General features: G+C 40.0%; 1 protein-coding gene across 2 annotated transcripts; it reads left to right on the forward strand.

Annotated features, from left to right (window-relative positions):
- The first annotated feature begins 361 nt into the window (after positions 1–361).
- On the forward strand, positions 362–25,199 carry snx6 (sorting nexin 6). 2 transcript variants are annotated; one of them, XM_086181993.1, is made up of 14 exons: positions 362–445; positions 619–666; positions 8,650–8,754; positions 9,377–9,487; positions 18,656–18,777; positions 19,045–19,168; positions 20,216–20,311; positions 20,808–20,913; positions 21,097–21,172; positions 21,302–21,341; positions 21,463–21,549; positions 21,786–21,945; positions 22,844–22,929; positions 23,144–25,199. In XM_086181993.1, exons 1-14 carry the CDS (start codon positions 440–442, stop codon positions 23,195–23,197), a joined length of 1,221 nt encoding a protein of 406 aa, XP_086038119.1. In that variant the 5' UTR covers positions 362–439; the 3' UTR covers positions 23,198–25,199. The 2 variants fall into 2 exon arrangements, with proteins under 2 accessions (XP_086038119.1, XP_086038118.1); XM_086181992.1 differs by having other exon boundaries at positions 384–445; positions 616–666.
- The last annotated feature ends 507 nt before the right edge of the window (positions 25,200–25,706 follow it).

Consider the following 25,706-nt stretch of genomic DNA (forward strand, 5'->3'; position numbering starts at 1 on the left):
CATAGGTAATCTCTGTTACATGGGTTACAACTGCAGGTAGCGCACATGGCTTAAGGGGGGGGGGGGGGGGGCGGCCGACTCAGAGCTACAACTGAACTTATTTTTAACCTAACAATTGTGTCATGTTGCAACGTGTGGAGAGTCTGCACAGTACAACATGACATAAAAACTCATATCAACATGTCAGTCTGTTACAATATGTTGTGGTGATTGGTATCACGTACAATCATATCGCTGTAGGATGGCATATATCTTTTATTGGTTTCAAATGTTATTGATCAAAGTATGATAACAAGCAGACAGCAATCATGTCCATATGTCACATGTTATTGTAGTTCTTAAGGTTTGATAACATGTATATAGTTTTTTAAGCGGATCCACGACATCGGTGTGACCGTTATGACGTCTCACCCCTTCCTGTCTCCACCCGCTCGCAGCCATGATGGTGGGTTTATCTCTTTGGTCTCATTCCTTGTTATTTTTCTCAGTGTAATTGCTAGTTTAGGACCGAGGGAAACGATTGGGCTCCAGCAGGCTTCGGTGGGGTGATCATGTTGTATTACGGTCAGTATGACAGTAAACTAACGTCTCTGTGCTCTCTGTGTGTTTGCGCAGCAGGAAGGGCTGGACGACGGACCCGACTTCCTCTCCGAAGAGGACCGGGGAGTGAGTGCTCATTTTCTGACCTGTCTGCGTCAATACACCTGTATGTCAGCCGACCAGCCTGTCAGCGTGCTCTGTTACATGTCTGGGCCCGGCTCTGAGATTCGTCAAGTGGAGCTAAATACGCTAGTTGGCTACCTTCCAGCCTGTCTGTGCTAACATTAGCTTCATGCTATTGGGGCAATAGCCCTAGTTAGGGTCAGGCTGCTTTGGTGAAACACCAGTAGGCTTAGATTCAAGGTTTTCATCGAGCTGATTTGTGTACTCTTGTGGGCCATTAGCTCCACCAGCTAATCGGGCTGATCTGGGTGTCAGGTAGAGGCTACCGAGCCGCTCTGCTGGTCGCTTTCAAGTCATTAACGTGTTTTTTTTTGTATTTTTAAAATATGTTTGTTTTATTAATTTTTCATTCGAAAAAAAACAGACAGAACACATATCCAAACATGAATAAATAAAAATAAAAGACAAGAAAAATAAATACATAAAAATGAAGATAAAGATTAAAAAATATAAACAAGGTGCAAAATAGGGGTGGGCGAAATAGGAAAAATCATCTCACGACATGCATCAAAATACAAATCAAATCACTTTTTTTGTCAAGCCCGTGAAGACATTAGAGGGTTACCGCTTACTGAAATAAGATTCACTTTTTGTCCAAAAAAACTCAAATAAAAATTCAATGTTACGAATGTACTAAATGATGAACACCCGAACACCCCAAAAAAGAAAATCACATAAGTTCACTGCAATGCAGCCTCCAAAAGATGGAAAAAAAACAACACTCATGCTTCATCGTGACATCAGGACATTCAAAATCCAAGACGACATCTAGCTTCACATCACAACATCAATATATATCACTACATTGCTCAGCCCTAGTACAGAGTGAGACGTGAATGATAACAGGAGGAGAAGGGGAAGAAAAAATAAGCTCAGTTACAACATTTACCATAATATATCATTAGGACAAAGAGGAGAAGCCCCGCAGCATGATTGCAGAAATGCTGGGTTCTAAATAGTTCATGTGTGGTTCCCAGACTTTAAAAAATTGGTCCGTCTTAGAATGTAATATATAGGTGAGATATTCAAGAGGTACAAAGTCAAACAGAACTTTGTGCCAGCCTTTTAGCGTTGGTGCTCTATTGCTGATCCACTTTAATAAGATGTTTTTCCTTGCAGTGAATGTAAGGATATTGTATAGTCTCTTGTTGTTTTTTGATGTTACATGTCTGCTTGGGAGGCCCAGCACAAGAGATAGTGGGTCCATCTCCAATTCCAGACCTAGGATTTTTTTCAATGTCTGACAGTACATTATACCAGTATCTTTGTAGTTTAAGGCATGACCAGAGACAATGAGTTAAAGTGCCTTTTTCTGTCTTACATTTGAGGCACATGGGTGAGAGTGTAGGGTTGAAATGGTTGGACGATATATGCATTCTCTGTATGATCTTAAGTTGTATTGCTTTTACCCGATTGCAGACAGAAATTGATTTGGCATGTTTCCAGATACCTTTCCATTTCTCGTCAGTGATTTTGACAGATAGCTCTCTCTCCCATGTGCTCTTCAGTCCTTGCAGTTTAACAGGGGAAGTAGAATACAGCGCTTTATTAAACAAACTTACAGACAACTTTCCAGTAGATTGAAATAAAATTTTCCCCACAGGAGATACCTCAAAATGAGTCATTAAAGTTGTGCTATGCATTATATAGTGTCTTATCTGAAAATAAAGAAAAAGATCTTGCCTAGGGATACCATATACCGTCCTAATTTGTTAAAATGACATTAGTGTGTTGTTCAGAAATAAGTCCTTTAGTCTACTAATGACTCTGTTATTCCACTGTCTAAAACCAGTACCAGATGAACCAGGCTGAAAATCAGGATTATTGACAATCGGAGTAAAAATGGAGGTTAGTTTAGACCTTCCCTCTAGTCGACATACTAATGGCTCTAAATGTATTCACTATAATAGGATTCTCACAACTAGATTCAACAATATTTAATTTCTTAATAAACAGCAGGTCCCTCAGCGGATATTTTGCAAGGGAGCTTTCAATACCCAGCCAGGTAGAATTAGGATCGCCTATAACCCAGTCATAGACATATCTCATATGTGCACTTAACTGATACTTTCTGATATCTGGTAAGTCTAGACCTCCCACAGAGCTTGGTAGCTGCAATGTAACCATCTTAGGTTTTGGTCTGCGTTTGCTTTATATAAAAGCACTCAACCAGCTGTTTATATCTTTTATCACCTTGTTTGAGAATATAACAGGAATCATTTGGATTGGGTATAATAATCGCGGTAAAATGTTCATCTTGATTAAGGATATTCGACCTAGCCAGGAGACAGGTAAATGATTCCATCTCTCCAGATCCAACCTCACTTTCTCGAACAAGGGGATAAAATTTGCTTTATACATTTGTTTAAATTTAGGGGTTATAAAAATACCTAAATATACTAGACCTGTCGGGGACCACTTAAATGGGAAAGAAGGCAGTGTAGCAGGTATCTTATTAAGGCGCCCGAGTGGCATGGCTTCAGATTTGGTAAGATTAATTTTATAACCAGAAAACCTGCTAAAAAAATTAATAATATCAAGTAATTCAGGTATTGATGTTTCTAAATTGGAAATAAATAATAAAACGTCGTCTGCATATAAACTTATTTTATGATGCTCATTACCAAGTTGTAAACCCTGTATAGAGGGTGCCATCCTTATGGCTTCTGCCAAAGGCTCTATAATGATGGCAAACAGTAGAGGCGATAATGAACAGCCTTATCTTGTCCCCCTGTGGGTTAAAAAATTATCTGATCTTAGCCCATTGGACAAAATGGCTGCCTGAGGACTGTCATACAGGACTTTGACCCATCTAATAAAATTAACACCAAAACCATATTTGTTTTAAACATACAATAAATAACCCCACTCCACCCGGTCAAAGGCTTTCTCAGCATCTTGAGAAAGCACTAGTCCATCAGTTTTTCTATGCTGGAAAGCCTGAATGATGTTGAGAAAGCGCCTAACATTGTGACATGAACTACGCCCCTTTATAAATCCTGTTTGATCCTCTTTTATAATTTTAGGCAGGATATCTTCAAGTCGAGTGGCTAAAATTTTTGAGAGTATTTTGCGGTCAACATTAAGAAGGGCAATTGGCCTGGATGATGAGCAGTATTCGGGGCATTTCCCTTTTTTCAGAATGAGTGAGATATTCGCTTCTCTTAAAGTCTGTGGTAATACATTACACGAAAATGAGTGGTTAAACCTATTCAATAATGGATCTATTAACAGGTCACAAAATTCTTTATAATATTCACCACTAAACCCGTCTGGTCCTGGGGATTTTTCATTCTGTAAATTTCTTATAATATTCAATACTTCCTCCTTAGAAATAGGGGCATTGAGAGCAGTTTGTTGCTCAATTGATATAGTAGGCAAATTGAGCGGGGCAAAGAACGTTTCCATTAGTTCAAATACATCATTTGAATGTACAGAAGTATATAGCCTGCTGTAAAATTCCTTAAAGGTGTTATTTATGAGTCTGTTGTCATATATTCGATTATTCTGCTCATCACAAATAACTGAAAAAGATTGTGACTCTGCCCTTTTTTTAGTAAGATATGCCAAATATTTTCCAGGTTTATCCCCATGTTCATAGAGTCTTTGGTTAGTAAACCTAAGTTTAGTCTCCTCATCTTGTGTAAAAAGATTATCCAAGGTTGATCTGACTGCCGATATTTCTTGCAGTAAGGTGGATGATGGGGAATCTACATAAGCTCTCTCCTTCGTTTTAAGTTCAGCCATTAATGTGTTTTGCTTCTGAAGCTTTTGGCGCCTTCTATTGGCTGAAAAGGAGATAATAATCCCTCTGGCATAAGCTTTAGTAGTTTCCCACTGCAGGGAGGGGTCATCTGTTGACTGGAAGTTAATAGAAAGGAAGGATTTCATCTCAGTATTAAAAAAGGATACAAAGGTGTGGTCTTTTAAAATAGTTGTATTTAATCTCCAATATTTCACTCTGTTTCCTGTACCTTTAAATGAAAGATCCATAACCACACTGGCATGGTCTGATATAATAATACTTCCTATCTGGCAGGATAGAACTGACTGTAAGGAAGACGCAGGAAGAAAAAATAATCAATTCTAGTGTGACACACGTGGTGCAGAAAAGAAAGTATATTCCTTATCTGTGGGGTGAATCATTCTCCATACATCCACAAATCTTAATTCTCCACATACAGAGTTAAGTAATTAAGCTTGAGGACAAAGAGGTATACCCTTGTGAGGGAATATGTCAATAAGTGGTTTCATTATACAATTAAAGAAAAGGGAGATTCCATCTAACAAGAATAGCCACTCCTCTACTTCTAGAGGTATATGAGGAGAAAAACACCTGACCAAACACCCCCTGCTGTAACTTAAAATGTTCTATATCATCTAAATGGGTTTCTTGTAAAAGTGCAATGTCAAATCTGTTCTTTTTTTTAAAAGGTGAGTATTTTCCGTCTTTTAATCGGATTATGAATCCCTCTTATATTCCAAACGCAACTTGTTACTTGCCATATTAACTCAATATAAACATTTTAGTGAGAATATGAGCCTTAAACTTTATGTCATAACATGTATGGTCACTGAGCTGAGAAAAATAATACATAACAAAAATTGTTAGAAATAAAAGAAATAACACAAACATGTTAGGGGGAGTGTCCCTGCTATTTACCCTGCAGGGGGTTTCAAACCTCTTCTCTACAGAGGATGTAAACCTTGAAAGTCTTTCAATGCGAGCCTCATTTCTAACAAAAAGAAGGTCTAATAATGAAAAAACAGTGAGGCTGCACTCTACTTGACTCTCAAACATAGAAACAAAAACTCCAGCTTGCTCCTCATGGCCATTGCTCCCTGCACTAGTAATAATATGAAAAGGATTGTTTTTTTGTCTTTATTTTATCTATCAAAATGCAAAATCAGACCATAAACGGGTTTTTTACTCACTCAGTGTGTGCTATTTACTGAGGACAATGTTAAGTTCAGTCATCCACGTGTGTCTGAAGTCCCCGACTCGCCACGTTAATGTTATGTGTTGTTAATTATCTGCCAATTTGGTTAACTGTCTTTTGCATGACTTGGTCGTTTTCTTGAACATGCATAATCAGTATAAGTACTCATCACAAAAGATGTGGAAAATGTAGAGGAATAACTAAGCAGAAACTGGTCTGGGCATCTGGTTCGAGATGAAATGTTGAAGTTTGACTGTGTGCGGGATTAGCATTGCTACATTGAGTCATCTGCAGATTATTTATCGACAGTGTTCAGTTGACTTTTTTTTATAAATAGCTAGGTTATTTATTTTTCATTCAAGAAAGTTAAAATAACAACAAAAATGTGTGTCAGGCACACACAAACATACACAGACAATCAACTATATTACCGGTAACTTGAAGTCAAAATAGAAGAATATATAGACCTTTAATTAAGAAATAAACAAAAAAAATCATGTAAGGCCCATTATACTTCCTGTTCCATATAGTGCAGTGCATACTTTTTCTCTTTTACCTATTTAATATACTATTTTTACACGTTTGAGGACTGGGTCAGGGTGAATCTAATTACCGTCTGCAGGGGAATTATTTAGATTTGTGTATGAGCTTTGCCTATCTGGAAAAATACACAGAAATTTAACTCTGTTGGAAATATCAATCATCAGATTTTATCAGCTGATAAGTAGCATTACTTAAAATCTTTTTGGAGTGGTTTATGGTTAATGTACACATATTCGAAATGTGCTCCATTTCTTTTCTTCAGCTAAACCAGTGATTTGAAATGCAGAATCATCATTGCAGAAAAAAAAAAGGTGCAAAATCATGGCCTACCGAGCTTAGACCACATGTGTAGCCCAGTACTTTGTCACAGTAATGCTGTTTTGTTAATTTGATGATAAAATTGTTGGGTTACATGAAGATGCTAGGGCTTTGCAGTCAGGAGGTACAAATAAGATTCCAAGGACAGAGTATTCTTAGCCTCACAAGTAAGACAAATTCAGCTTTGTTCCATCATGCACAAGAGTACTTTGAAGAGGAACTCAAACTTGTTGCTCTAGTTATGGGTATACATCAAAACATAAGTTAATTAGTTTGGCTGCTATGACCATCAGCATTTTTGTTAACAGTACAATAAATGGCTTTCTTGAAAACTAATGTCAATTTTTGTGGAAGCAATATATGATTGGCTCTGTGGAACTATGTCCATCTTTATATATAATGTTTAGACAACACAATCCATTTGAAGTTGTATGTGGAGTAATGATGAAATGATCAAGGAGAGTAACAGTAAATGACTGCAGACTTTGTGGTAAATACTGACTCCAATGAATCCACTGAACAAAATTGGATATTAATGGTGCATTCAGAGATAATGGAAGTTGGAATTCCAACCTGGACATTTCAGACTTCTGATTTCACTGCATTCACACTGCAATCAACTTCGAAGGCTAAAGAGCAGACCCTTATATGCTGTGTCATAGGAAACAACACCCATTCATACTTGGATGCCCTGGCCGTAACAACCCACATAAGCCCCTTTCGCAGTACACCCAAAATGCGTGTGAAGACGGGTGTTTGGGCACTCTGAAAGGATCGTCTCGGCATTTCGACCTGAGTCTACCGACCCTCCAAGCAGCCCAGGTGTTTAATGGCTCGTCTCGGCTCTGCTCGGCTGGCCTGCAGTGTGAAAAAGGCAACCTGTGTTGTCTCAGGTTTCCCGCGACCTTCCTCTCGCATTCTGATTTTATCACTGTGCTGCCTGTCAGGCTGTCATTGTGGGCTTGGCTGCGTTACGAGAGCTGCTCACTCATCTCTCAATGAAGTGTAGGCCTCTGCCATAAGATCAGTCTTCCTGTTGATGTCCCCAAGACTCTATTTCACTCCTTTTTTTCAAACAATTTACATGTGTATGATCTTATGTGAATGCTATGCTTGGGAACTCCGGGGAACCCTAACGTAAACTGCAAGTGCAACCGTGTTTATAAACAACTTGTAGAGCAATCTTGCACATCTTTTTTTATCGATCATGGCAGCACACTGGCAAGATTGTGAAGTCCCTGAGCTGCTCACGCTCATGCGGTGAAGAGGAGATCCAGCGGCAGATTTCTGGAACCGTACAGGACACAGTGATTTATGGGAACATCACCGGCATTTTGAGACACGGCTCACTTTTTGTGTAATGATGACGTTGTCAACGTGATGACGTACGAGAGAGAAAAACACAGGCATCACAGTGGGAGGTCAGACCAGCATCTAGGTAGCTTGAATGCGTCCTAATGCCGAGCAAACGTGGGTACAAAAAAACCCGCTTTGACCCATGTGTTTCAGTGTGAAAGGGGTAATAGATATTTATTGAATCAACAACCCACTAATGAACTGACTTAATACCAGTTGAGCCAACCACTCTCGTTTGACATCAATGACTCTGAGACACAGAGCTAACATTTGTTTTAGATGTTTACACCCACACAGTCTTAAAAGACTGCAACTCCCCACCAGTGACTTAGAACTGAGGAAGCCTGTTGGATGAGTGGCAAAACATATTCAAGAAAACTAAGACAATCCAGTTACTGTTACTGTTCAGAGATACCATGACCTGAGTGACTGAGAGTCTTCATCAACATAAAGAGAGGACTCACTTCCGTTCAGTGGATGGCGGTTATACAACTGAAACTGTTTGCAAACCAAATGTTGAAAAAGACATTTTACAAATTCTGTGCTTAATTATCTGTGGGGACATCAAATCTGATTAGTGGAAGGTCTGATGATATACCATAGCTTGCAACTTGTAATTTCTTAATCAGATTATGTTCAATTTACTTATCTCAACTCTGAGCCTTTTCTTTCCTTGACTTTTTGAATTGTCTTGAATACAGCATTAAACTTGATAGTAGAGAAGTGGATGTTGTAATAATGATGTGCAACATTGGTGTCTATCCTTCAGCCGAGGGCAGTGAACGTGGATCTGCAGACGGATGCCACCCTGCAGGTTGACATCTCGGATGCTCTCAGTGAAAGAGACAAAGTCAAGTTCACTGTCCACACCAAGGTAAGACTGTCCAAGTGTATGTGGAGCTGTAACATCACAGTTATGTCATTAAGGTGCCATAGAAACTGCAGATGTCCAATTGAGTCATCCTTCTTCCCCCAACACCATCTGAAGCTCTCTGATATGATATTTAAGCAGCAGGATGTCAGCTTGGATTTATCTAATAGACCTCCCTAGAGGGCACCACGGTGGTGCAGTGGTTAGTGCTGTCACCTCACAGCAAGAAGGTTCCACGTTCCTGCCCTGGCTCGAGCATGGGATCTGTCTGTGGGATCTTCCCACAGTCAGAAGACATGCAAGAGGGGACTAGGCTTATCGGATACTCTAAATTAACCGTAGGTGTGGCTGTGAGAGCGAATGGTTGTCTGTCGAAATGTGTTGTCCCTGCAATGGACTGGCAACCTGTCCAGGGTGTACACTGTCTCTTGTCTGAAGGCAGCAGGGATAGGTTCCAGTCCCCCTGCTACCCTTAACAGGATAAGCGGTCGAAAATGGATTGATGGATGGATGGACTTCCCTAGACACTTTTGTAATTTAGAAATTATTGACACTCAACTAATGAGCTCAGTGCCAGAATTGGTAGAAAAGATGAGAACTTAATCATCTTGCATTGTCTCCGCAGAGCACACTGCCTAACTTCAAGCAGAATGAGTTCTCAGTGGTTCGACAGCATGAAGAGTTCATCTGGCTGCACGACTCTTTTGTGGAAAATGAAGACTATGCAGGATACATTGTGAGAACCACACACACCAGGGTTTAGTGGGCTAGCTTGTTCACACATTTGTCTATTTTTACATGGAACAACTATTTGCACACTGCCTAACAAGACTGTTTCCCCTTATATGCAGCCAGCAGTGATGGTTCACCACTGCTGCTTTATTCATGAGTTCTAGAGGAGGAGAACCAACCTAAAATGTGTTACAGGATGTAGCAGACACTTTAAAGGAATAATCTGTGGAATGTTGGCAACTATGTAGGCTGTAGAGTGCACATGTGGCATTGAGTTGAAGTTGGTCGTAACCAAGGGCAAAATGTAATTATCACTTGATTTTAAAACTACACTCACAGACACTGCTACTTGTCAGCACGAACTTTGTGCTGGTTTTTAAAATAACCAAAACCTTGCAGTGCATTTTAAGGTTACCAATCTGATGTAACATGACAACCCTACCATATAAATCTCAAAGTCCCTTAACATAGTACTAAAATAATAAGTAAAATGATACAAGTGCTCAAAGTCTCATCTATTGGGGGAAAATAGGAGAGTAGAAAGTATAAAAAATAATAGATCAACACAAATCCCAAATCAAATCTAAAGTAAATCCCTTCTTAATTTAAGACAGCATAAAATACCCTTAGGACCTCCAATACATTATGAATGAATAAATAGATGAATGAATGAATAAATCTGTACTACCTTGTTCTGTCCCTGGGGATTAAATACCTCTATCCAGAAGGAAGAAGCTGAAAATTTCTGTGGAAAGGGTGTGAAACAACATTAAAGATGGCAGTAGATATCTGCTATCAATGTTAACTGTACAGGGATGCTGGGTAAAGTTGAGACTCACTAGTCAGTCAACTAGACTGTTAAACAATCTCATTCAGGGATTTTTAAAAATCTTTTAAAACATGACCAAACCCCATGGCACCATCAAAAAAGAAAAGATAAAAGAGCGAGATTAAAGCAGTCATCATGGTTCAATCAATGTGAAAGTATGACAGTTTCCTCAAACACTACAGCTTGGTGGTGATCCTTTTAACACATCACCTCACAGTTAGCTTCAAAGCTCAGTTTTGAATCAGTGACAGTCTCAAGGTATTTATAATGTTGCATGTACTCAGTATTGTGACCTTTTTATTACAGTGGCTTCATTCACATAATTCTTCCTCCTGAGGTCAATTAACATATCTTAAGTTTTAGATATGTTGAGCCGGAGGTAAGACTTATCACAGCTCCAGATTAAGTGGTCGATGATCAGGCAGTGGTTGGTCTTATTTTTATGAAGCAGACTGACAATCACTAAGTCATCGGCATATTTAATGACTATTGGTTTTTTTTCATTATGTGCTCTGACATATATTTGTGTAGAAAGTTAACAGTATGGGAGATTGCACACACTCTTGTGTTGAACCATTGGAAGAACATTTCCAGCCAGACAAAACATTATGTACTCTGACTCTCTATGTCCTGTTTGGCTGGATTCTTAACTTCCTCACAATCAGATTGTTACTTAGGTCAAAGTTCTCTAGCAACCTTCTGATCAAGTTGAGAGGCTGGATTGTATTAAAAGCAGATGAAAAGTAGTAAAGTTCATTAAAACTAATATCAGAGCGCTAGGTCTAAAATCATTCAGTGTTTTAGGGCAGCTGGTTGTAGGAACGGGGACAATAACGCATCTTTTCATGGGTTAAGGACATGTTGTGTCTGTAGGGACTTATTAAAAGTACCATGAGATACAGGACTCAGTTCTTTATCGTAAGATTTAAATACACAAACACAAGTATTAATCTGGGCTGTGTTTTTTGTTTACATTTACTGAAAGCAAGGCTTTTTCAACATCCTTTCTTCAATGTTAAAGTGCCGAATGTCCTTAAGGTTATGACTGAGTTTCTGAATTTCCTTGCCTAAAGGAATTAAAGCGCAATGTTCTGTGTTATTAGGACCTGTCGTAGCTTTCAGACTTACCCAGGCTAAGCTAAGATTGTTTGCAGCAAACTTGTTCTCCAGTTTGGACTTACTTGGACCTGTTTGAGCGTGCATCTCTTTTTTTGTAAACAGGACCTGACAGTTTTTGGAATCCAAAGCTTGTTGTTAGGGTTTATTTTCACCTGCTTACAAGGAATGATCAAAAGGCAACATGAAAGCAAGTCATGTCCATCAAATAGTCCAGATTCTCATATCGGGACTGCGTAAAGATGTCCCCAGTTCGTGCAGTTAAAACATTCCTGCAGGCTGAGAACCAACTCCAATGACTAGACCTTTATTTCCTTGCTCATTGGCTTCTCTCACTTTAATAGTGTTTTATACAGATGTACACAGAGGTGGAAGTGGAAGAAATTTGTAGGCATCCTTTACTGACCTGTAATAAAGATCCAGTATCCTATGCCGTCTGGTTGGACAGGTGATATACTGGTAGAAGCTTCTGAGTGACTTTTTTAGGGAAACGTTGTTAAAATCACACAGGATGAAGTTTGGTGCATAAAGTGAGATGGAGTGCAGTTTGTGCACTACATCAAAGATGGTGCTTGAGGCAGAGGTGACATCTGCTGTCAAGTAAATATACACCATAATTATGAAAGTTTGTGGGAACTCACAGGGAAAGTAAAAGGGGTGTAACTAGAAAGATAAATTTAACATCTGGCGTACAGATGCGCTCTCTGACAGCCACTGAGGTTGAATTATCATTAGCAAATTAATTCTAATACATAATAATACCAGTGGTAAAGGTGTTAGATTGTGCTTTAGGAGTCAAATACCCTAAAACTCTGAATTAGGATTGGCATGCTAATGCAAACATTCATTCAAAAGCAGAGTGACTCCTGTTCAGTTGCCATAGTGATATGTCCTTGCACTTAAATGAATGCTTGTTGTTTTTATAGGTCATGCTTCAAGCATCAAACGCACTAAAAACATATAAGTAGCATTTTCATGCTAATGCTTACACATGGTAGTAATGCTTAGGGAGTGTATTCAGTCCTCAGTCATCTAAAACAATTACTCAAAATAAGCATTAGCATGCTGATACTTAAAAAAAATGATAAGGCTAGCAATGAAGGTCTGAGGTCTTGTTTCTAGCTTCTAGCATCAACACCACAAATGAGCATTAGCATGCTAATGGTATCAACACAAGGTTAAGTCTTGTAACCTGTGAAAACTTTAAATCACAAGTGTGAGCAATTTCAATAGGAGCTCTGCAAGAGTTTATCTCACAGGCCGATAATTTGTGCTGGTCAAGGTTGATGGTTAAAATGGCCAATCCTAATTTGAATATATCAATCTCTGCATGTGTTACTGTGTTGCAAAAAGGGCCCTCGTTTATTGAAGCATTATGCTGTTTGGCAGAAACCTGCTTCATAAAGCATCCAGAGGGTGTGCAATACCACTGATAGGTTACCAAGTTAAACACACCTTGAGTAGTATAACAGATTTCTCCTCATTTTAACATTTTTGTAAATATTTGGCTTCACATACGTGCACAATTCAGTTCCCTTAATTTTTGGACATTTCAGTGGATGTGTTTATATTTCTCCTTGATGCAGTGTGATTCAGGGTAAACTTCATAGACTTTTACTACTCAGACAGGAAACACGTAGGATATTTCACCTCTGATTTTTTGCTCAGGTTTTTTTTTTTATGTTAACTGGAAACAGGTGGATGGAAATGTCAGATAAGCCCAGTTTTTGGGGAGAAGGCTGATCTTTTCTACACTCAGTTTAGGCCTGAGCGTAGGGCTGGACAATATCAGGAAAATATGTGCGATAACACTGTTCAATATTGCGATGACGATATGACCTGCGATAAATGTATATATACCGGTATATATTTTTATGAAATATCAAAGGGTACATATTCGCTACAGTACATTAAAGCATATCTTTCTGTTTTAATATTTACAGCTAACATCCTGCACGGTGGTGCAGTGGTTAGCACTGTGGCCTCACCGCAAGAAGGTTCCGGGTTCGAGTCCCGGCTTGGGCACGGGATCTTTCTGTGTGGAGTTTGCATGTTCTCCCCATGCCTGCGTGGGTTCTCTCCGGGTACTCCGGCTTCTTCCCACCGTCCAAAGACATGCAATTGGGGACTAGGCTGGTTGAATACTCTAAATTGACTGTAGGTGTGAATGGTTGTTTGTCTATATGTGTTGGCCCTGCGATGGACGAGTGACCTGTCCAGGGTGAACCCCGCCTCTCGCCCGTAGCCGATGGGATAGGCTCCAGCCCCCCCCCCCCCCCCCCGCGACTCTTAATAGGAACAAGTAGAAGAAAACAGATGGATGGATGGATTTACAGCTAACATAGACCACAAACATTTAATAGCCTATGCCCATTGAATAAAGAAATTATATATTCACATATTGCACAAGGCTCAAACCTGACTGTCGGTAAATTCAAACAATTTCCAAGACTAGCTAAAAGATATCGGGGAGAAAACATCAATAAAATAAATTAAACATGGCAACTGGCAAATTAAACATTTCTCCCATTATAAAGATCAAGACCTGCCAATGCCATCATCTTGCTAAACAGCTGGCAATTACAGTACTATGATGGAGAAAACTTAAGTGACTAATGAGGAACCACTAAATCAAGAGAAAGGGAGATTTATTCATCCCAAAACTCCTTTAACACATCTCTTATTTCAAGTTCTTACACAGGAACACCAACATGTTCACTTTGCTGGGTTTCAAGCAGGAGCGCTGGCATGTAACCACATTCCCTGATGCGCTAAAGAGCCTCTCCGAGGGCGAACTAGTGGCTGCGGAGTTGCGTTTGCTAAACTCACAGAAATGGATGGTTGCTGCAATCCTTTGACGTTATGCGGACTCGGTGTTGTCGGCTGTTTTGCGCCTTGGCTGTATTTTAATTGTTTGTGCAGTTCTTTGTGGTGGTGTTTCAGGTGGTGATAAAGATTGGTCAGGTTTCCCTCGTAGTTGCCACGACTGCCCCACATGTTTTACACAGTACCTGGGCTTGTACGACGTTGTCTCGTTTGAACCCAAAATAGCTCCAAATGAGTGCTAGATAAATAGATAGATAGATAGATACTCTATTAATCTCCAGGAGAAATTCACAATTACACACTCAAATGCCTGATAAAGCTATCACAAACAGTCACGATTATTGCTGATTGATCGTAATAATGGTAGACTTAAGAATTAACAATAGCACATATACATTTGTTGTGTATGTATGCTAAACTTGAACAGTCCGTTGTCCCAATGGAGGCAAGTGAGAGTGAGGCCTGCAGCCAAGGTTGGCGCTGCCACCCCAAGGGAGGTGGAGAGGGCAGAGGCAGGGGTCAGGAACACATGGGGGAGGGGAGGATCGAACGTGCCATTTGTGTCACCAAGGCAGATGGAGTTGTCCTGGAGGATAAAATATGGGGCAGATGACCTTCGGCAGCCGATAAGGAAGCTGTGTTTAGGTTAGGGCAGAGGAGCACACATTCATATCCGTCTTCTCTTTCAGTCCAATCCAAATCGTAAAATTATATTTATATTTTCTGGTCTTCAACATCACTCTCTTCGCAGAGCGGCCAACTGCTCCGAGATGGTTTCCATGTTGCGTTTCTGTTCATGAGTCTGTTGCACCGTTCTGCCAACCTCGTTAATTGCGTTGTAGATGACGGTCTACCACCGCCAGCTGCTGGCGGCGACCAGATCTGGTGGCAGCCGTCGTCTTGCCAGTTTTGCGGTACGTGAGGGCATCTCCAAGTCCGAGGAGGAGAAGCCCCACAACCATGAATCCAAATAAGTAGAGGTCCTCGATGTCCTCCACGTAGAGTGGCGTTAAGCACGCGACACGCCAGCTCCCCCAGGAATCGAAGACGTAGCCCGCAGGGTAGGTTCCGTGCAGGCAGGCAGGCTCCTCCGGTCCTGATTTCCTTGTCGAAAAGATGGTGTCAATAGCGTTGAGAGACCAGCTGATCAATTCCATGATTAGTTTTAGGTGGAGAGTTCACAGCTGCATTGGATAGAAGTTGAGACAATGAATGAGACAGTCAGACAGAAAAAGAAGAGGAGGAGAGAGAGAAGAGGCGTGCGACTGCTTTCGCCGAGTCCCAAGAGAGTGCCACGAGGTCCACCTCATTTTCCTCGTGCTTGCTAGTTTTCTCTGCATCGTCAGCCTTCATTCTACAATTCTACAATTTCATTTAGCAGACGCTTTTGTCCAAAGCGACGTACAACACAAGCAAGAATTCAGACTTAAGGAAAAACCCATAGTAAGCGCAAAAGTGCTTCAGTTGTGATTTGGTCACAGGTATTGCCATCTAGTGGCGGAAGAAGTGTCACCCCCCCCCCCCCTCTTTTTTTTTTTTGTGACAAACATACAACATCACACAACACAGTTAGTGTTACCTAATCACTAAGTGCTGGGTCTTGGACCCTCTTACTTATTCTACCCCACAGGACAAAGATGAGAAGAGTCAGGTTAAGTGCCTAGGTGCTCTCTGAACAATTGAGTCTTCAATTGTCTCTTAAAAGTAGAAAGGGACTCAGCAGAACACACAGAGTTCAGTAGTTCGTTCCACCATTTGGGAACAACAGAAGAGAAGAGTCTGGCTAGAGATTTGGAGCAGCGCTGGGCTGGAAGCACCAGGCGTCTTTCGCATGCAGAGCATATCGGGCGAGAAGGAGAGTAGACCTGGATCAAGGATTCCAGGTAGGCTGGAGCCGTTCTTGTGATTGTTTTGGAAGCCAAGAGATGTAAGTCATCCACGTAACGCGCCTGCCCTCGGCTCCACCAGCTTGCTAGTGTCGGCTATCACCACACCAGCTGTATGTAGCTGACACCACACTGCCAATTAATGTCATGGGCCGAATGCGTGGCTAATTTAACAACGTTGCATGTGATCGGTTTATTTTCGCAGCATGTGAAAATGAACTTCTCATCGTGGACACATGACTTTTGCGATGTGTTTATCGCACATTTTGATATCGCGATGACGATTAAAATTTGATTAATCGCCCAGCCCTACCTGAGCGATTAATTGAATTTCAGTGACGATTACAATTTCACCTTCTCACGATCACAAAAACATGATAATTGAAATGAAATGGTAAGGTCTTATGTTGCTAAGTAGTAGGTTTTGTTTGGTGTCTTTCACCGTGGAGCTCTGTCTCTGCCATCACTGCTCTCCACATTTTTGAAGCCCAGAAGTGCTTCAGTTTGGGCTGGTGTTGAGAGAGACAGAGGAGGGAGATATGATGATGAGGTACCTTAGAACAAGCAGACAGAAATGCTTTGCTGATTCCGTTTTGGGTCAGTTTATTCACCTGAAGAACAATGACAAACTATAAGGTCCAGTTCACACTAAATTACACTCTATAATGTTTTTTCTGTGACTGCTTGTAATGGTATCTCACTTCCCTGATGTACTTGTAAATAAACACCCATTCTCTTACATCTACTGAGAGTGACAGACATGTATCTAAAATCCTGTGTCGATGAAACATGGTAGTTCCATGTCATGTTGTCAGTGAAGACTCACAGACATCTAGGTCATGGTATCTCTTAAGTGCTGTGTCATAGTCAGCTGGATTGTTGCAGTTTCTTTGAAGTCGTTTCGCTTCAGGTCAGCCATCAGTTCACAAAAGAATTAGAGACTGTCATTAAAAGTGTATGGTGTTATAAACTTAAAAAAAAAAAAGATTTTGAAATCCATGAAATCTTAAATTTATTATGATTATGATTTTGATTTTAACTCTGAACATGTCATGATGGGAAAGTCGGGAAATCCGTTTTTTTTAAACATTTTTTACAACTTTATTTATAATTTTTCAGTTTTGAAAACATTCAAATAATTGTTAAAGCATTACTTAGAAAAGTTGTGAACCCGCCCCCCACGCTCCACCCCATCCAGGTTGCATCTCCTCAAACACTTAAACACTAACATATCAAACAGGTAAACAAAAATATCAAGAGAAGGAAATAAACATACACCAGTACAAACAAACAAAAAAAAACACTCGGACAAATGGTAAATGGACTCAATTTCAGTAAAAAGGACTCAGACTAATCTGTGTTGATTGTTGTGGTAATAATACCAACATTCTGGAACTCTGGTATAAAAAACAGGTCCCAACAATCAGGATATGAGCATTGAGGAAATTAGGATGGTAGCCAAAGAAAGAGAAAGGAAGATAAATTAATTAATAAATAAAAACAGGAAGTCAGACAAAAGGCAGGCTTTTGATATTGGTTATGAATTGTGACCAGGTTCTGTCATACTTGTCCTCCACCCTGCATACAGCATACCGGTACCTGTTTTTTCCGAGGCCAACCCCAACATTACCTCTTTAATACAGTGAACATAGGCAGGAGGGTTCTTCCCCTTCCAGTTAAGTAGTATCAAATGGCGGGCATGGCAATTGCATTTTTGTGAAGGCAGGACAACTTTAACTTCTCACTAACTACACCAAAGATAGCTATCAAAGGGTCAGGCTGCAGTGTTTTGCCAGATATAGCTGAGAGGGATTGGAAGATTGAAGACCATAAGCAGTACAAAGATGGACAGGACCAAAACCTGTGTCCCAAAGAAACAGGAGAGTACTGACATCTAGGACAGTGGTTCAACTTTGGAGTATAATTTTGCCAGTCTGTCATTAGAATAATGCAACCGGTGGACAATCTTGAACTGAATCAGACGATGTCTAATACAATGAGAAGATGTGTGTATTCTCTGTATATTACTTCTCCAGGTGTCCTCCGGTATTGTTTCTCCAACTTCTCCTTCCCATGCTGCTTTGATTTTGTCCCATGCATGAGGGCAGCTATCCAGAACTATTGTATATATTTTTGATATTGCTCTTATGTTGAGTGGATTTACATCAAGGACCAAGTAGAGTTGGTCTTTGGGGGATGGGGATGGATACCTCGTGGAAAATTTCAGAGGCAAAACTCTGGGCTTGAAGATATCGGAAGTAATGAGACTTTGGTAAACTGTGATCTTCACATAAAAATTTGAAAGAAGCAAAGCCATCATCGGTGAAGAGGTCCTCAAAGTAGACCAGGCTGCTTCTGTGCCAGATTGCAAATGCCTGATTTATTTGGGAATGTAGCTCTCAGTTCCAAATCCGGTTTTATTTTGATTAAACAAAATGATAACAATGGAGAGAACAAAATATTGTAAGTGATAAAAGTAAGTTACTTTGTCGTTGATGTTGATGTTGTTGTTTAGATCCCCCCTGCCCCTCCAAGACCGGACTTTGATGCCTCCAGAGAGAAGCTGCAAAAGCTGGGGGAAGGCGAAGGATCCATGACCAAGGAAGAGTTCACCAAAATGAAGCAGGAACTGGAGGCGTAAGTTAACTCTCAGTCAATAACTACCTCGGCTGAAAGTAAGGCACACTGAAATGCCACTTCCTAGCTGCTGCCATATGTTCCATTTTGTCTTAACATGCCTCATGTTTGCAATGACTTTGAAGAATAGTGGTTGGATAAACATGATACATACAGTGAATCACTTGGGCAATAGTTGGCAACTGACCATGTCTTGTTCCTGCTCTGATGAATCAAATATCTTCACAGGAATAGAAGCCTCTCATTGGTTTTTGTGTTTTCTCTCAGAGAGTACCTGGCCATCTTTAAGAAGACCGTTGCCATGCATGAAGTCTTCTTGTGTCGTGTGGCAGCTCATCCTGTCCTCAGGAAGGACCTTAACTTCCACGTTTTCCTGGAGTACAACCAGGATGTGCGTAACACTCCCCCTCCAAAGGTGGAGGGAGGTCTCATACCTCTTCCGATCTGATCTAAAATCTTAACGTGGTACTTTACCCAAAAAGTATATTTTCCTTTTAAAGTGCTCACAAATAAGTGTCTTGAGCTCCTGACAATGTTTTTTCACTGCTGCATCACCTTTGTAACTCCAGTACAATGAAAGAGACATAGCTTGGTGCCATTTGCCATGGAAGGGTGCCATTAGCTTTAAGTAATATAAATACCACCAACTGTAAATAACAACAAAGCTGCCCAAAACCATCAGTTTACAAACTTTCAAGGACATCTTGTAGTATAATTGACACCTTTGTGCAGTTGTGTGCCCAGCTTATGACAGCCGTTCTGGTTTGTCCCTTGTTCATGGTAGCGCCAAGTGTGAACCCCTGGTGCATTGAGTTGAGCCAGCTCACCTGCTCTGAACCAAGATATGTTATTCTTGGATAGTTTTTTGCTCAAATCAAAGTGTTTGGGGTTTCGGGAGCATAGGGGGTAAAAAGTACATGCATGACAATGCTCTTGAGAGTTTGTAAACTGATTTTTTTGGACAGTTTTGCTGTTATTTATAGTTGGTGGCTACAGGGTGCCATTAGCTTCAAGCTAAACATATATGAATATCTCTTACAGTTTACTGAGGTTACAAAAGTGATGCAGCAGTGGTTTGCTGGTTTGTCGCCATTGAACACCATTAACCTCAAACTTAAGAAGCATGACTGGCTTCTTCTGCATTCTGGTGTCTCAAAGAAATAATGCAGCTTTGGAAGAATATCTTCAAGAGCTTAACCTATTTGTGAGTACTTGAAAGACAAAATACACAATTTGGGTGAAATATCACTTTACGTAAGAGAATAGTTGATTTGGCTCTGTTCAAGTGTCTGACAGACAGGCTTATGATCAGCCTGTAAAGATTTCAGGCTCCCTCTTCTAGTCAAAGCCCTGTACACTCATAGTAGGTGTATTATCATTGTATAAATGTTGCATGTGCAGTCAATCTTGACATTTAACCTGTCTGTCTGTCTGTCAGCTGAGTGTACGAGGGAAGAACAAGAAGGAGAAGTTGGAGGATTTTTTCAAGAATGTGGTGAAGTCCGCTGATGGCGTTCTGGTGGCTGGAGTCAAGGTGACAAACTTGAAACAGAGCTTCCGACTTGCATTCAATGTCATTTCATTGACATAAGTGGTTTTGCAATGAGAGTTGAGTGATATTTTCAGGTAAAGAAACATTATCATCATTTGACATCATGTTTTCTGAATTATTTCACACTCTCAGTAAGGATGAGTTCCATTTTAAGACCATTTATTGAAAAACTCTAAACTACATCCAGTATATGATGAGACAACATGACAAACATGATGGAGACTCACTCAACTGCGGCAGGAGGGCTATGACTGTCAGGTGTTGATTCAGACCAATACATGGCTTTAGAATCTGAGGATTAGTTTCGTAGTGATTTTTTTTTTGTTTCAATTCACATATTTTGTATTTCTTTGCACCCACAGAATGACTAAGTCAAATCTGTCATGTCTTTGTTTTTATGAAGCTGTTATACCTGAATGAATTAGATATCTAAACTGCACATCAGTCTTCTAGGTTTTGATTTTCTGTGTTTTTCCAGGATGTGGATGATTTCTTTGAACATGAGAAGACATTTCTGTTGGAATATCACAACAGAGTGAAAGATGCTTCGGCCAAATCTGACAGAATGATCCGCTCGCACAAAAGTAAGAACACTGAAATCGAAAACCACAAGCGCTTTTTGGATTAAACACCAGAAAGTGTCCATTGTCCCTCATTTCCAACTACTAAAAGAAGACTGGATGAATGTCCAGGAGGCAAAGACTTGGCCCTGTGTAAGCCAAAACTGTTGGATATGGCGTTTAAACGCTATGCTTGTGTGTGTTCAGATGCTGCAGATGACATCAACAGAATCGCTTCCTCTCTCTACACACTAGGAACACAGGACTCCACAGACCTCTGCAAGTAAGAACTACAATAAAGACAATGTCTGGACGCTTTTTCTTGGTTGACACCAAGGTTGCCACCAAGGGGCTGCCACAGAACCAGTCAATAATCACCTTAAACACCCGTTTACTGCTTCTTCTGTTTTAGGTTCTTCCTGAAAGTGTCCGAGCTCTTTGAAAAAACAAGGGTATGTTTCTTTCCCTGATATGTCCTTTATGGTGAAATTTTGATTTGAAACTGAACAGGATCTTTAAAATCAGAATAAGGAAAGTTTCAATCTGCTGAATCCTCAGATTTTTGTTTTACAGAAAATCGAAGCGCGAGTTGCAGCAGATGAAGACCTGAAGTTGGCTGATCTGCTGAAATATTACCTGAGAGAGTCACAAGCTGCAAAGGTCTTAGTTCTTTCTTCTGGTTAAAAGATCTGCTTTTTTTGTCACCATATCCTGGTCATTATAAAGGCTCAGTTGGTCTCTCAAATTGAGTTAATAAATTATAGGACCAATGAATTGGTTAAATCCATATTGAATATGGGTTTCCTTTAACATCCGTTCTCTTCAGTAAGAAATTAAGTTAGTTTAAACTCTTGTTTTCGCACAACAGTGATATTATGTGATGTCACCCGCTGCAGGACCTGCTTTACAGGAGGAGCCGATCTCTGGTGGACTACGAGAACGCCAACAAGGCTCTCGATAAAGCTAGAGCCAAAAACAGAGACGTCTTGCAGGCTGAGACAAGCCAGCAGCTGTGCTGCCACAAGTTCGAGAAGATATCTGAGTCAGCCAAGCAAGGTTAGTCTATGATCTGTCAAGTTCGTCACATCCATCAGACAGACGCTCTCCCTCAGGTTAAGCAATCCCTACGTTATATGGCATAGGACAAAATTCATATTGAAACATTGCTGATGGATGATGACATCGTTCTTGTTTATTTTTTGTTTTTCAGGTGAGACTCGCATCCCTGTTATGTGAATATCTCCTGTGCTGGGTTTAAATGGGTCTTTGTCACCACACGTCCATGACTTAGTATGAACAAAGTTGTGAAATTTTTAACATCAGCCCACAACAATAGCACTTAATTAAAGATGCATTCTAACAGGGACCCACTGAAAAAAGACACTTAACTGCAACTGATGTAACCAAGCAAGTTTGGGTTCACCCAATCAAGCAAATTTAAAGAGAAAGTAGTAATTGGGACGTGGAGATGTCATATCAATGCTACAACCAGCAGCATTTTTCACACTCGTTATAGTCAAAAGCGGACTGAAACTCCTGCCTTCAGGGAACTCTGAGGGGACACTGTTTTTCAAATATAGAAGGCTTATAATTCACAATGTTACTCATGTCAACAATCAGTGATGTCCCAACCATTGTCCCAACCCTAGTCCTAACCCTAGTCCTCCTTACAGTTTTGGCTGCTGATTGTTGTTGCTACACTCCTGGTCTTTGTTTTTTCACTCCTGATTCTTTTTGCTTTCATTCTAAATCTTCTTTACTTGAGCTACTAATTCTTATCACTCCTTATTCTTCTTGCTGACACACTAGGTGCTGAGTAGTTCCTCAAGAATGCAGATCACAAATATGAGGTTACTTCTGCACGGGACGATTGTTTGTTCTCTAATGGTCCCACGACCTCATAGGATTCCCCTCCACTTTTGGTATGTTAAAGTGATTTCTGTTCTTGGTACAGAGCTCATAGACTTCAAGACAAGACGAGTTGCCGCATTTAGGAAGAACCTGGTGGAACTGGCAGAGCTGGAGCTGAAACACGCCAAGGTACTTATCAACCCAGCGTCCCACAAATGATGAACATAAACACTAAGTGATGAATTTATGTACACCAAGTAAGAAGTTGAATTGCAGGTGAAATAAATTAAAATACAGGAATTTGTCCTTGAACTTTCCTTTTTAAATTGTGAAGTCCTTTTTTATTTCTATGATGAACATTAACCTGTATGGCTGTGTTTTGGCTATGCCCCCTCACCTGCAGGGGAACCTTCAGCTGTTGCAGAGCTGTCTTGGAATCCTCAAAGGAAACACTTAACTACACGTTCGCTTTCACCTGCAGCTGGACACAGCTCCTCACCACAGCCCTGCCCACCTCCATCTGGATACACCCATTGTGGCCAGTGCCAGATGGACAGAAGGATGATAGAGAGCTCTGGATCTGCTAAAAGAAACAAAGGGTTTAAAAAAAAAAACAAGAAGTCTGTCATATTCATGTTTATCCAGACACTGTCCTCTTCTCCTTCTCTCTCAACTTGTTCATACTGGTTTCACTGTTCCAGCAGCAGACCCTCATCACTTATACAGGTCCAGTATCAGAGCTCCAGAATCTTTGCTCATTCTACTGATCCAGTTCTGGTCCTGCTGCTTCACCTGGTTCCAATAGTTATACAGGTCCAGTATCAGACCTACACAACTCTCTGCTGGTTCTGCTGGGCCTTTACTAATCTGTTTTTCATATGGAGCCTTTCAGGGGTTCCAGATGTATCCAGTTCAAATTTTTTCTTGACTGGGTACATTAAAACAGTTCTTAGTACCAAAAGAATTTTGGTACAGCTGGAGGTCAGAGGTCTGAAGGTTTTCCTCTATATCTAATTCGGTCAGAACAGAACTAGTCTGATCCTAGTCTGCTGATCTTCAGCATGTTTTGAATTATTGAATCATTAAAATTGTATTTTTTTACAAAAAAGTGTAAAATAATCTGTTGAGATGAACTACTCAAAGTAAAACTAAACCTGTCCCCAGAGTTGTCCAGAATAATTGTCATGTTAATTTAAATTGTTCTGACATTCTGATATGAAATAGGCAAATAAATACAAATAATCATCCTGCCAATATTTGCCCATATCATGAGATGAAAGGAAAGGAGTTGGGTCTCGGTGTAGATATATTTTTTCCCTCACCAATATAACCATATTCTTGTCTTATACCCATCTATATGCTCACTCAGTCTGATGAAATTCATAACCTTCAGGAAATGTGTCCGTAGGATTGTTGTTCTTGTGGCTAACTGGTGATTTAATTTTAATAAGCACGTCAAAAATAGTGCTAACATGACATCATGATGCTGATTTTTACGAAGAATCAAGTAATGACTTCAGGTCTTTCTGCAAGATTACAAGCTACCAACTTTAAAATGCTTGTTTTCTGAATGGAGTTATGGTCTGATCAGCTACAGTCAGTTTGACATGAATATCTTTACAGAATTGAAAAAATTTCATCTTGCGTTAATGAAGTGAACGTTTTGCAACGATTTAAAAGATAATGACCCAGTGAATTTATGTTCAAAGTCACTGTAAATCCTACATATCTTTTGACTTGTGTGAATGACGTGTAGGTTTTACAGTGACTTTGATCATAATTGCCTTGTGACAAGAATTCTCATTTGGTCTGAACACAAGTGATTTCAATAAATTTATGAAATTGCCTTTACAGATTCTTTTACTTAGTAAATGGGACCTGAAGGATTCAGTGTGGAGATTTTGTGTGATCTGATGCAGTTCAGTTGCCTAGACTGGATCAGTTGAGGCCAGAATCTGACTTATGTATTCATCATGTTTTTAGTTACTTTCTCTTGTATCATTTTGGCAATTTTTTGTTGTTGTTGGTGTCGGTGAAATTCCTGTGCTGCTGTGTCTGAGTTCAGTTCTCTGATTCTGTTCATATTGAAATGTAATATTAAATAATAAAAAAACTTTGTATTTTTGTGTTGGTTGACTATTTAACACTAATCATCATTGTCACTAATCGTAGCTTCTTTTTCTTTATCTATTTGTTTTTTTCATGGAGCTTGACTTGTCTGTTTGCCTTAATGTTGGTCAGTCAATCCTGTTTTTCTTTTTTGTTAAAAGATTTTTTTTTTGTTTCAACTGTACACAAATGTTTTTTCACTCTTATGTGACCAAAGCTTCCTTTAACAATTCAAGATGAGAAATCAACCAGAAGAATAAAAATGATTATGAAACATTTCCAACTCAGCAGGTCTGTAATCTACCCAGTCATACTGAGACTGAATAAAACTTTACAGACACTTTTCTTAACAGTGGTCTGTGTGCAGTTTTCTGGTGTGTCAGATGAAGCAGTCTGATTCTGGGGGGGGGGGGGGGGGGGCAATGGAGGGGTCTGTTTCAGCTCTGGTAAATGTGTGGTGAAAATGTAACAATCAATGAAAATGTTGTCTGCTCCAATTAAATGGCAATAAAACAATTGATTCAGTTCCTTTGAAAGGACCTACTGATAATACTAAAGATAAATCCCAGGTTCAAACCCCTGATAAGTTACCATAAAATGTATGAGGGACATGTTTCAACAGCTTCATTAATGTTCAGACACTACAAAAACTTCCTAATATTCAGAGCTGGTAATGTCTGATCTGGAAATACTCCCCCCCCCCCCCCTCCCCCCAATGAAACTCGAAACTTGATGAAGGGAATTCTGATTTGTCAATCTTATGTATGTAGTGCCAAAATTTAGCAAAAGTTTTCTCAAGACACTTTGCAACTGGGGCAGGTCTCTCATTAATTTACACAACAGTTTCCCACAAGCAA

Source organism: Aulostomus chinensis, chromosome 17 (assembly GCF_037954235.1).
Source record: "Aulostomus chinensis isolate RoL2024-O1b breed Wild chromosome 17, RoL_Achi_v1.0, whole genome shotgun sequence".
Lineage (NCBI taxonomy): Eukaryota > Metazoa > Chordata > Actinopteri > Syngnathiformes > Aulostomidae > Aulostomus > Aulostomus chinensis.